This window comes from Martes martes (genome assembly GCF_963455335.1).
Source record: "Martes martes genome assembly, chromosome: 18".
NCBI lineage: Eukaryota > Metazoa > Chordata > Mammalia > Carnivora > Mustelidae > Martes > Martes martes.
Window position 1 is genome coordinate 39,810,105 of NC_137906.1, and position 13,528 is coordinate 39,823,632.

The following is a 13,528-nucleotide window of genomic DNA, read 5'->3' on the forward strand; positions in this document are numbered from 1 at the left end:
CAAACACCACAGTGTCTGTAGGCGTACGGGGGCTGCTGGGCCCGTGGCTGTCTGGGAGTCTCTGACCCAGCCGTGGGGCGCTGGCCTTAGCTACAGGCCCTCAAGTCTTGGGCTGGGAGAGGGACAGACACAGCACGTCAGGTCATCTTCCCCCAGGTTGAAAGATGAAGGCGCCTGCCGTCCGGGGCCGCCAGGGAAAGCAGCACGTTAGCTCCCGTCATGGAAACTTCCACGGAGAGTTTATGGAAACTTTGGCCGCAAAATTTAAACAAGACTCATGAAAACGGAAATAATAGTTCTTAGAATCATCATCACCCAAATCACTTTCCTTGTCTCTCCTTGCGAGGGACAGGGTGCTCCCGCAGGCCCCGTCAGCCACGCACCCCTGCCCTGAAGGGCCACCACGATGGGCAGTGAGCTGACTGCCCAGGAGCAGCGTCCCCTCGGTGGCGGACAGACAGGAGCTGCACCACAACGGGGGCCTTCACGGAGGGCCTGGCGCAGTCCAGCCCAGGCCTCAACACTCAGCAAAAATGCTCTGTCCTCAAAGGGGCCTTATTTACTTATGTATTTCCACCCGGGATCGGAGGCCGGCCACAGAAACACCTGGGAGGGCACAGGCATAAACAAGCGGTTGAGGGAATCCCAGTGAAAACACGGCTGCCGGCTTCTCTCTCTCCCTCCCTCTCCCCTCCCGAGCTGGGACCAGTCGGGGAACAGCACAGACAGTCAGGTGTGGCTCCCCCCGCGCCTGCTTACTCTGATCCGCGTAGTTTTTAGCCTTCAGCTCCAGCTGGCGCGTCTGGAACTCGTAGTGCTCCACCTGGATCTGCAGCTCCTTCTTCTCCTGCTCCAGGGCATCTTCAAACTCGATGAACTTCTGTGCACGGGAGGAGAGAGTGCAGGTGTCACGAAGGTGGGACGCCAGGTGACGGCAGCGCGTCACGGAAGGGTCACGGGCTTCCGGGACCCACAGTCATGGGCTCCTGGCATCACACCGCCTGCCACCCTCTGCAGGCAAACCCCGACACGCCCCGTCCAGAAGCAGGGGCCAGACGAGTTTCCTGAGAGTTAGTAACTCTAGAACCTTCTAGCCAGCTACCCAGAGATTCACACTGGGCCCTGATTATAGAAAGGCTCATGCTCCCTTTAACGATCTACTGTCACCTTCTTGAAAGCCTTGATAATTTTTGAAGGAGGGACCCCGCATTGTCCTTTCCCCAGCAGGCCCCACACAGCAGGTCGCTGGTCCTTTCCCAACACAGTAACATCAGTCTCCCGGACACTGAGCACCTGCATGAGGTCACAGCCACTCTGCTCCTCACCTGTAGTCAGTTCCTGCTCGGTTCTGGAAGCTACCGCTACCGGAAGGACCAGCAGTGGGGCTGGGTCTTTGGAATCCTTCCCTTACCCAGTAAGTGTCTGAGCAAAATCATCATCAAACCAAGTGAAAGGAAAGCACTTTGCAAAAAAGTAACAACAAAAAAAGGACAACTCCGGAGAGATCCTGGGAGGGTTCCTGGTTTCACATTGGAAGCCAGGTGTGGACGCAGGCCCCTGGTGGAGGGGAGGAATGGGCCGGCCCAGGGCCACCGGGGTGGGAATGGGGTCCCTGTGCAGATGCCGGCACTGAAGGTGAGCCGCTGACACCTCGGTTTTGTGGGGTGGAGAGCTGGAGGGGGCGGGGCGTGGGGGAGCCCGCACCGGGCACCTCCCTGCTCCAGCCGAGGGAAGTACAGCCACCCTATGGCCGGGAAGGCCCACACGGATAGCGCTGCTGTGCACAAAGCACGGGCACGCGGTTCTCACTCATGCGAACACAAGCAGCGTCCCAAGCAGCGGCAACGGTTCTTGACTGACTGAGAAGGGTGGGCTTTCATTTGGGCAGCCTTAGCTCTTGTTAACTTAAAAGAACCGGACGATGGGCAGCCTGTGCTTCTGTGGGAACACCAGGTGAGAGTCTTAAGTACGAGGGAGAATATTTTTGAAAAACCATAACTGTACCATCCAGAGTCGGTTAAAATGGGATGATCTCCTTCTAGACGTGCATGCATGTGTGTGCACGTCTGTGTGTGTGCACGTGCACGCACAGCACACACACATGATCTCTCGTACACACGTTTGGGACCTGTTATTTCCAGGAGTGTAAATGGGAGCATCTTTCTGCCTTGAGAAACACTCTCTCTCCGAGCAGTGTCGGCGGTGTGCAGAGCCGAGCTCATTCCAGCAGTCTCCTCCTGTGGGGCTTCCAACCTGCTCTAACACGTCCATTATCGGGGTCACAGCCCGCGGAAATGCCTGATGGCTTCCTGCGACGGGAGGCCCGGCCCTGGGCCCGTGCATGGCCAACAGCTCCTCCAGGGGGCCTCCCGGCTCGCTCCCCCAGGCGGGGGCAGAAGCCTCTCCGAGGGCCCTCGGCACAGAGCCGGCCCGACGGGTAGGACCCGGACCACCGTAACTGTCCTGAGTGTCAGGTCCCCAGTGACTTCAGTGTGTACTGGTCCCCAACAGCTCACTACGTTCTTGTCAAACACCCTGCCTGCCACCGAGTTCCTGCTGTTCCTCGTGATCCGTGACCATCTCCGCTGCTCCCATCCCACACGCAGCAGGGCCTCCCCAGGACGCGGGTGCGTGTGCACTGCACGAGTGTGCTTCGTCATTTCCCCTTTCCTCGAGGCTCCAAACGGCCACCTTCCTCACGTGCTCAACCCTAACACAGACTTCGGTCTCTCCGTAAGCCAGGCCACAGGTTTCTCTGAACGTGGACTGTCCCATTAACCTTTAATATCGGACATGTAGTCAAGCTCTCAAGTCCCATTTTCAACATTTTCTTCGTTATTCCCACCTGCTTTTCCTTCCAGATTAACTTGAGAGCCCTCCGGGGTCACTCATGTGTTTATTTTTGCATAAGCACTTTGCCCAGAAGCACAGGCTCTCGGGCCTCGGGCAGGGGTCCCGACCTGCAGGCTGCACCCCTGTGGTGTCACACAAAGAGACAGAGTCATTTTAGGGACAGCCGTCCCGTCTGCGCTTCCTCCCGCATCACCTGCACCTGAGATGTGGAAATCAGCTGAGAGATTTCCGAATTACAGACGGTGTCAGAGAGCCCACTTCCGGATCCTTACGAAGGCCAAGACAGACTTCTTAAATCTATCCTGGTTGCCGATCATTAAATCCAACCTCAGCGACAGGGCCGGAACGCTTTGTCATGCCCCAAAACCACCGACGTGCCTAGTTTCCCGATGAAGCAAGCCCCAAACCAGGTCACAGGCACAAATCCTCTGACCTTGATATTTCAAGGCTTTCCGCATCAGGAAATACGGAGACATCACCCAAGAGAGAAAGCAGCTACGTGAAGCTGGGTACCTGGGCGTCCTCAAGGCCAAAGGCAAAGGGCACAGCAGGTGGCAGGGAGACAGAGCCCACGGCAGGTCAACAGGACGTTTGTGGTTCTCAGGACACAAGGAATCCCAGTGCCAAAGGGATGGCCCGACAGGGCGGGGACGGCTCAGCCCTTCAGAACTGGTCCCCTTCCATCTCCTCGGCACCCCTGTGCAAAGGGGTGTGGGTGCTCCGGTGGGAGCCGCTTCCCAGGTGAACAGAGAGCCCCAAGAAACCCACAAGTGACCATCACAGACTCAAGGACCCCGGCCTTGGACCTGTGCGGCTCCCGGAGGCGCCTGAGCGAGGGGAGGCCACTGGCTTCTGGGCCACAGCCAATGTGGCAGGGAGCCTCTGTCCCTGGTCTCCCGGACGTGGGCATCCTACCAGACAGAACTGACTGGGGGGCGCCCCAAGGCCTCTGAGTCTGTGAAAACATCACCGACACAATGTGGCATTCTACACCTTCCAAGAAATCCTTTTTCTTCCTCTCGTGAAGAAATGATTTCAATGTCATCCAAGTGTTTCCAGTTTAAAAAAACCCACAAGCCAGCCATTTAATCGAGATGAAGCAGGCAGGCAAACTTCACCGGCTACTTCAGGGAGTAAGCACCGGGAAGGAGCAGCGCCTGCCCAAGGCCCGACACACGCCGGGTCTTCGTTCTCGGGAGGGCGTGCTCGGGGCCGGGCTTGGGAGAGGCTCAGGTCCTCTCCGCGACCAACGCCACTCCGGCTGCGCTGGAGGTTAGCTCAGGAGCCAAGAGGGCGGGCGGGAAAGCCCAGCTCCCCTCCCCGCACAGGGGACCGCGGGCAGCAGGGCGCGGTCCCACCCGGGTTACCGTGAGTCACAAAAATCCAGCAGGTGGCTTCAAAAAGGCAGAGGATGTTTTTATTTGCACATCATTTACTTTAGATTTGGGAGAATGACGACTTTTCAGTGGTGGGGAAGAGGGTGGAGGGGAGGAGACTAAGTCAAGTCTATAAAGAAAGTCTTCCCAAAATTTGTAAAGTAGGATCTCACTGTAAGGCAACGGCCCTGGGACTAGGAAGAACAAAAATCTGGCTGGGAGCATTTGGGTCAAGCGGGTCCGCAGGGTACTGGATTACACAGAAGTCTCCTCCGTTGGAAACCCCCGCCACACACGGCAGCGACTCGGTTTGCGGTCTCCAGAAGGTGCACCTGCGGGAGAGCGAGACCTTGGCACACGTGCTCATGTGCTCGCTGTTGGTACCCCGGGTTTGAACTTGGAGTTATCGTCTGTCCGCCCAGGTCGAGTCAGCACGTCACAAGGCACACGGTAACCCACAGATGTTTACAGTCACTCTTACGACCAATCTTTGGAGCGGCCCAAAGGGCAAGGACTAGCTTTCCTCCAACGAAGGGAAACATGTCTCAGCCTCTGGATATGAAACACCTAATTCTCAGGTCTAAATACCAATACACACATGGGTCCCTTTCTTGATTTATTTCTAAGTACTCTTCCCGCTCCCAACGAACGGCACTGGTTTAATTCACACGGGTTTCCAAGGACTGGCAAGACAGACACAAGAAAATTGTGTGTGTGTGTCTCTCCAAAAAAATGTCATGGATATGTTTACACACTAAGAATTAATATGCGTTTTATACATTAAGACACAGGCTATATAAAACATAGACATAGGACACATAAAACACACGATGAGGCTGGTAACACGGGACAGGAGGGACGGAAGCCAGGTAAGACTCGGAGCCCAGGACCCGTGTTCTCCGGAGTGTTCTCCGCAGGGAGCCCTGGCTCCTTTGACTTGCTCGTCCGCTTGGCTTCTGCCTGGCTGCTGCTCGGCTTAACGGCACCAGGTCCAAGGCGCTGGCCTTGGCCCTTCCGTAGACACAGGGTCTTGCTGGCCGGAAATGAACACTGCAGATGTGACACGGGCCCCGGGCCACGCGCGTCGTAAGCAAGCACCTATGGGCTTCCACGGGGTGAGAAGCGGGAGTGGGGAGGCCGGAGAAGAGCCCACGAAGCGGCATGGCACCCAGAGAGCCCGCAAAGCGTCTGGGGAGGGGCGCACAGAGACTCTTGTGGGAGGTGTCACTTCACACTGTCGCTGAGGACAGACTCGAAATGTGCCAACCTTTGCCGCTGAAACCCCACGGGGTGAGGTGCGGTCCCCTGGGAAAAGGACCTGTCCCCCGCTTAACCCGGCCTTCCCAACTCTCCCGTGCATGACAGGTGATGAGTATGCGGGCGCCGAGAGCTCACTGCCCTGGGGTGAGACTCTCCGGCCCTGGTGACTCAGTGCTCGCTCCGGACCAGCTGGTCCTCTTGCCGGCCGCCCGCCGCTCTGGACCTCTCCTGGCTTTCTCTTTCTGGGAACCCCCATGCACAGCCGCACCAGAGCCGGGCTGGGAGAAGCACACCTCCCGCTCCACCCACAGGAGAGGGACAGAGGCCACACGAGCACAGGGCTCAGCGCTACGGGGAGGGATAAGCACGACACTTGCTATGACCCATACGAATCTCAACGTCCGGGCGCCTGGGTGGCTCAGTTGGTTAAGTGTCTGGCTTCGGCTGAGGTCATGATCCCAGGGTGCTGGGATCGAGTCCCACATCGGGCTCCTTGCTCAGCAGGGAGCCTGCTTCTCCCTCTGCCTCTGCCTGCTGCTCCCCTGCTTGTGTGCTCTCAAATAAATAAAATCTTCAACAACAACAACAACAAAGAAGAATCTCCGTGTCAACGTGCCGACTGAAAGAAGCCAGACAGAAAAAGAGAAAACACCTGCACGGTTCTATTTATAGTTCTGGAGAACGTGCTGAACTCCACGGCGCCGGAGAGCAGACCCGTGGGGGCGGGGAAGCAGGGAGCGCCCACGGAGGCGCGGGGGACACTTCAGGGAGGGTGGCCACGCGGGCGGGTTTCTGGGGGTACACATGTCGAGACTCACCGAACTGCCCAAGCTCGTGCAGCTCAGTGCGTTCACCTCAATACATTTGTTAGAAAGAAGGAAAAGCCGGTAAGGACACGCAGCCCAGGTCAAAGATCTCGCCGTGGCTGTGACACCAGCGCTTCCAGGCCCTGGGGACTTCTGGCCGCCTCCCCCACAGCCTTTCGAGGATTTCGTCACCTCCTCGCCCTGTCCCGACCGGCCGGCACTCCTGTCTTGTTGCTGTTTGCCTCACACTATCTTCTTCCGTCTGGTCTCCTGCATCCAAACCCACTGCTTTGGGAGCTCTGCTCTTTCTGGAACGTGCTCACAGAACGGCGTCGCCCTCTGTCGCCGGCCGCCCGCCCCGGGAAGCTGAAGGCGCCCGCCCTAGTCGTGAGTTTAAACTCAGGAAAATGGTGCAGCGTAAGAGCTTCCTTCCTCGGCTGCATGAGCCAGATGTGAAGCGTCCGCGGCCCGGGGTGGTCATCGGCTCCTAAACCAGAGATCGCAAACTAGAAGTTTCCATCCTCACAGAAGGTTGTGTTGAACAGACCGCTGCTCTACTGACTCAAGCACAGAGCCCGTGCCCTTCGGGAGCCGGACAGACACTTGGGTGAGACGTGAACAGAGGCAGAGGAAAGCCGCCTCCCTCCTCATCCGCACGGGCACAGGTGGCTAGCCCCGCTTTGAGGTGTGCCGTCAGGGGGAGAAGAACCAGCCTGGCGGCGGGAAGTGCTAGAAGGGCAGGTGCCCCCCTGATCAGCCAGGAGGCAGCCGGAGGTAGCTGGGGTGCGAGACACAGGGACCCATCCCTCTAGCCGGGCCTGCATGCAACCAAGCACCCAGCACCCAGATGCACTCCACCCTGTCCTCGTGCCAGACTCCGGGAGGCAAGGGTGCCCAGGAACTGGAACCGCAAGTGGGGGGACGGCGGGAGAAGACCAGTGGCGCCCAGAGCAGGCCCCAGAGGAAGGTGGGCCTGGCAGGGTTCAGACACGATGGGAGCCTCACCCTCTGCTTCCCCAGGGCAGCCTGGCCCCACCTCATCAGCACAGGGATGTCCAGCGGCGTCTCTGCCAGCACCTCCCCACCGGGCGCCTGCCCCCAGACCCAGTCCCCAAAGCCTGCCGCTGAGCCTGGCACCCAGGCCACCCTGGCAAATGAGGACACGGGGGAGGGGGAGATGGGAGGCACCTTGGCAAAAGTTCCCTCTGGCTGAGGAAGCGTTGGGACAGGGAGAGCAGCTGGGAGGCCAGTGTGACGGCACTGACTGGAACCAGGTCGGTGCCAAAGGAGACGAGAAAGGACTGTGAATCCAAAACGCAGGTGGAAAGAACGGCGGGGACTTCGTGAGTGGTGGAACGTGGGAGCTGACGTCCTGACCCCTCCTAGATCACAGGAATCACGTGCCCGGAAAGGCGCGCTGGCCCGGCTGCTGGCGGTGCCCCGGTTACCTGCTGCTCACAGGCCACCCTGCAGAGAGGGACCCCGTCCCGCACACAGCAAGGGTTTCAGACACTCAAGGGCATCATCGCTTCTGGGGGCTTCCTGCCAAACTAAGGGGCGTCCTGCAAAATAAGCAGCCTGTGATGTCACGATCGTTTAGGTCCGCAAAAAGCAGAAAGCGAGGACCCAGTCTGCAAGACACGGGCCACAGCAGGACCCCGGGGGTCATGGCGGAGTGAGAGGGAGGGATGGAGAGCAAAGCAGAAAAATGTTCCCATGTGGGAGTCTGGGAGCAGGGTGTTATTTCGGCAACTTCTAGAAATGATTCTAGAACAGGAAGTTTTAGAAAACTTAAAAATAAAAAACCCAAGGTCACCTGGGTGGCTCCATCATTAAGCGTCTGCCTTCAGCTCAGGTCATGATCCTGGGGTCCTGGGATCAAGTCCCGCATCAGACTCCAAGCTCAGCGGGGAGGCTGCTTCTCCCTCTCCCACTCCCCCCGGCTTGTGTTCCCTCTCTCACTGTCTCTCTCCCTGTCAAGTAGATAAACAAAATCCTAATAAATAAATAAATAAATAAATAAATAAAAAGATAAAAACAAAAAACCCAGTGGGATACTTGGCTGGCTCAGGAGGAGCGTGCAACTCTTGGTCTCAGGGTCGTGAGTTTGAGCCCCACGTTGGGGATACAGCTTATTTAAAAAAAAATTTTTTTTTTTTTTAAATTAAAAAACACCCCGGGGCACCTTGGTGGTGCAGCTGGTTAAGCATCCAACGCTTGGTTTTGGCTCAGGTCATGGTTTCAGGGTCCTGGGACAGAGCCCCAAGCGGGGCTTCACACTCAAGACACAGTCTGCTTGAGAGTCCCTCTCCCTCAGATGCTCTTTCTCTCTCTCAAAACATACAATCTTTAAAAAAAAAAAATAAAATAGGGATGACCAGGTGGCTCAGTGGGTTAACCCTCTGCCTCCAGCTCAGGTCATGACCTCAGGGTCCTGGGATCGAGCCCCGCAAGGGACTCCATTTTCGGCAGGGAGCCTGCTTCTCCCTCTCCCTCTACGCTCTACTTGTGCTTTCTCTCTCTCTCTCAAATGAATACTTAAAAAGAAATAGGAATAGTAAAATAAAAAAACCCTACAAGACCCAGATAGTAGCTGTAATTTATAAGACTGCGTTTGGGAAGAACTAACTCATAGCAGTCCTCGGTCCTGCTTTCTAGCTGTGGCCAGCAGGCCTGGAAAGTTTCTGCCCAGGGGTGGACAGGCAGGGTCTGGGGCTGTGTGCCCTCCCCCACATGTCTGGACGCTCTGGCTTGGAAGCATCTCTCTGCCTCCACCTTTTTTTTTGTTTTTTTTTTTAAGATTATTTATTTATTGGGGCAACTGGGTGGCTCCGTGGGTTAAGCCTCTGCCTTCGGCTCAGGTCATGATCTCAGGGTCCTGGGATTGAGCCCCGCATCGGGCTCTTTGCTTGGCGGGGAGCCTGCTCCCCACCCTCGCCGCCTGCCTCTCTGCCTACTCGTGATCTCTGTCTGTCAAACAAATAAAAAAGAAAAAAAGGCACCTTTTAAGAAAAAAGATTATTTATTTATTTATTTATTTGACAGAAAGAGAGAAAGAGGGCAAGAGAAGGAACACAGCAGGGGGGTGGGAGAGGGGGAAGCAGGCTCCCCGTCAAAAAGGGAGCCCAATGCGGGGCTCGATCCCAGGACCCTGGGATCATGACCTGAGCCAAAGGCATAGGCTTAACCCACTGATCCACCCAGGCGCCCCCCCTTTGTCTCCATTTTTAAGGGAGACCTGGTTGTTCTACTGGAGACTTGGTGCAATTACCATGGCTGACCTTTAAGGACAATTGGTAAAGGCAGCACCGGCCACTTAGTCTTAATGGCTTTGTCTAAAAAGAAAAAAAAAATTTGAAAACTGCTTTTAATTTCCTAACACGGCAAGAAGAGAAATCCCACGCCTTGTCCTAGCAGCGGTGAACCCACTACCTGTAATGTGGGGAACTGGAAGAAAACCTGTGCTTCGGGGTATCAGTTCGCTGATGAGAAAAGGCAGATCGGCCATCTCTACAGAGGAGGATTAGGGCTTTTCCTCCAGCTTAACCTTATCCAAAAGTTCTCCCTCGAACTAAATTAGTTTTATGTAGGGGGCCTGAGTGGCTCAGTGGGTTAAAGCCTATGCCTTCGCTCAGGTCAGGATCTCAGGGTCCCGGGATCGAGCCCCGCATCGGGCTCCATGCTCAGCGGGGAGCCTGCTTCCTCCTCTCTCTGCCTGCCTCTCTGCCTACTTGTGATCTCTCTCTGTCAAATAAATAAATAAAATCTTTAAAAACAGTAATAATAAATTACTTTTATGTAACCAGAAGCAAACAGTCTGGGGTAAGACTGCTCCCACTGGGCGCCTTCCTTAAGTAGCAACAGATGCTGAGGCCCCGTACACTGCACTGTCCTGTAGGAGTCTGGGGTATCACTAGTAGTTTCTTTAGCACTGGGACGAGTTTGATGCAACAATGGCTGCCGAACTCACACCTTGTCTCTCAAACACGATTTCTCCTCCTACGTGCTACGTGCCTGACTGTCTGCAAGGAAGAAGGCTCTCTGCTGCCTGGGGAACCCTCCGCCTACTTCTCCCACAGGGTCACACTGGGTGGGCATCTCCTCGCTCCGGTCCTCCCACTCAGCTGCCTACTGCCAACCTTTCCCGATGGTCAGAAATCAGATAAAGAGTCAGCATTTTTAAGGTCTGTGAGGAAATTTTCGAAGGCAGCTCTGCAGGCCAGCAGGACTTGTGATGTCAATTACAAGGGCAAAGCCCGCAGAGCCAGAGACCGAGACGCCGGCGCTTGCCACCTTCAAGTCCATCCAGGGGCTCTCCCCTGGCCCAACTAAGCCTGTCTCTCCACAGTTCTTCAGGAAAACAACAGCCAGCGACGAGACTTTGGCCCTTACTATGACAGAAGCTTCACGGCTGGCAACCCCCTTCCTCTACGGACGTGGCCACCGCAACCAGAGAGGGGCAGACAGGTCCATGGTGCAGCTCCCGAGGGCAGGGCTGGCGCTCAAGCCTGCGTCTGCGTCCTCGGCCCCCACTCCTGGGAGCCCACTGTCTCCAGCTACCATGGCTCCCGTCTAATGAACCACCCCAGACCCAGACCTCACTCGCCATCTCTTGTGGCTGCCACCACGGGCAGTAAGTGCGGGACGGGGGTTTGTGCTCTGCTCAAGGCTTTTTCAACCAAACCTGTGGGCTGTGCCTGCTTGGAAGGCTGCGGGCGGCTTGGGTTAGCCGGCTCCGATGAAGCCTTCTGGACCAGAGCGGCCAGGCACGCCGCAGCTACTCTGCACCAAGAGCCCCGGCCTGGGGCGTTCCAGCTTCTGTGTTATCAGACGCACGTCTGTGCTCTCAATTCCCTGCCTCGAAAAAGGAGTGCGCTTTTCCACAGAACTGGAAATGACTGTCTGTTGGACACAGTGCCAAAGTGGTGACGGTATCCGGCCCTCTTCCTCAGCGGTACCATTGCCCGAGGTCTCTGCAAGGCCATCCTGGTAGCCGCTAACCGCAGCCCCGTGCTGGCTAGCCAAGCATTTGTTCGCTTCCTGGCTCTCTGCTCAGCAAGCCTGGTGCAGCTCCTCCTCGCAGCTGGGCAAGGCTGGGTCTCGGACTCAAAGACCGTGCCCTGCCAACCATACGTACACCCTCCGGCTCTGAGTCCGGGGGAGTGCGAGCGGGAGGCCAGAAGCAGCACAGTCACTCACGGCTGGACTTGAGCTGCATGGGGCAGAGCAGGGGCCTCACGCACGCTGAGCTCATCTCTGGGCTAGATGGTTACAACGCACAGCCTTAAGACTGTCCATCCGATCGCCCCCTTCAGTGTCTTCTCATCCACAATGCTGACCACAGAGGTTCGAGAAGAAGAAAACAAACTTACTCAAAACATCATCAGTTAGACATTACGTGGCTGCGGAGAGGAGTCAGAGAAGTGGAGGGCACTGCCCAGTACCGGGGAGGCAGCCCCAGTCCCACTGCCGGGCAAGGGGAACCCCCAGCATGCCAGTGTTCTGGGGGTGCAGCTCTCTGACCTCCCACAACAGCATGATACAGAAAGAAGAGCCTGGGCCCAGAGCCAAGGTAGACTGGGTGCGCTATGGCTCTTCCAGATCATGTGACTTGGTCCAGCCCCTCCCCACCCCCAACTTCTCAGGTCCACTTCCTTCCCCAGTAAACGCCAAGGCCACTCTGAACCCTACAATCCTATGAGCTCTTATGTCCCCTTAAGTTGAGATCTTTAAACCAATTCACAGCTTGACACTCCAATCAATAAACAGTCTCTTGACAGACGGATGAGATCCCAAAGCAAACTAATGACCAGAAGTAGGAATGACGGAAGACACTGAGTTTTCATAAACATGCTTTTAACCAAACTGGCAAAAAACCACTCTGATTCAAGAAAAAGGCCCGATACGGAAACAATCTTCTATTTCAATACTAAAGTAAAAAATGTGCTAAGCCTAATTAACTGAAAAGAAACGTGACTCATTTAGTAAGAAACTGTATTCATAAACTAGACACTATCACCTAATGCCTAGAATAACAGAAGGTCAGAGAAGCCTAGAGATCACCCAGGGCAATTGATTCATTTGATGGAAAATCAAAATCCGGAGCCGGCAGGCGATGTGGACAAGGTCAGAGGGGCAGAGCAGGGATGGGAGCCCACACGCCTTGGTTCCGGCACACACTGGGAGGTAAATATTTTATGGTGAAAAGGCAAACTGGTTTCCTACAATGCATGGTTCTTCGAACTGTTCATGAAGAAGTGATTTCCAGGTTGCAGAGACATCCTGGAACACCACCAAATATTTCCAAATTCCATTTGTAATTTCTCAGAAGCCACAGCGGAATTTCTCAGCCTTTCCCACGTAAGCTAACAACCTTCCCAACTGAGGGGAGGACAGGGCAAAGACATTTCCCTGGTGCTGAGGCAGCAACCCAATGGTGTTTACATCCATCACCAAACTCATCCATGTCACATTCCCCGGAAACACTGAATCAGGGACAAGGGAAAGATCCTGTGACAACAGACCGCTCCCAGCTGCAGAACCCTAAGATCACATATCCTTTTTCTAGCTGGATTTAGAAGGCAGCCGCCAAACACAGTAATGGGAGTCTGTCTAAGGACGCTGGTTTGCAAACACACACACACACACACACACACACACAGAGGCGCGCGCGCGCAAGAAGAACAGACGTCTGGAATGAGAGGTGGGTATGGGGGAGGAAGGGAGGCCTGGTCGGAGGTTCCTGGCCGCTGAGGCTGCGGTGGGGTGGGGTGGGGTGCGATTCGGGGCGGCCGAGGGCTCCCTGGCCCGAGCAGCGTTGCGGGGACGATCGGGGGCTCCGAGGTGGAGCGGGGGAGGGGGTGTGCCTCCGGGGCCGAAGCAGCGTTGTGGGGGCAATCGGGGGCTCTGGAGTGGAGCGGGGGCGGGGGGGGCGGGGGGGCGGCCGAAAGCTCCGGGTGCAGTGGGGGGGGCGGTCGGGGGCTCGGGGTGGAGCAGGGAGGGGCTGGCCGGGATCTCCGGGGTGGAGCGGTGGGGGGGGGGCTCCGGGGCCGGAGCAGCGTTGTGGGGGCGCCGGCTGGGAGCTCCGGGTGCAGTGGGTGGGGAGGTGGCGGTCGGGGGGTCCGCGGCCCGAGCAGCGAGGAGCGGCGGGGGGTTCCGAGGCCCCCGGGCGCGGCCGCCGGGGCGGGGCAGGGCGGGGCGGGGCGGGGCGGGGAGGGTCTCGGGGCGGCCGGC

General features: G+C 56.7%; 1 protein-coding gene across 5 annotated transcripts in view; it reads right to left on the reverse strand.

Annotated features, from left to right (window-relative positions):
* MAPK8IP3 (mitogen-activated protein kinase 8 interacting protein 3) overlaps positions 1 to 13,528 on the reverse strand; it is a 45,870-nt gene that overhangs the window by 31,888 nt on the left and 454 nt on the right. For all 5 annotated transcript variants that reach the window (XM_080830964.1, XM_080830963.1, XM_080830962.1 and 2 more), the window contains exon 2: positions 760 to 880. In XM_080830964.1, coding sequence (XP_080687090.1) covers positions 760 to 880 — 121 coding nt within the window. The remainder of the gene's footprint in view (positions 1 to 759; positions 881 to 13,528) is intronic.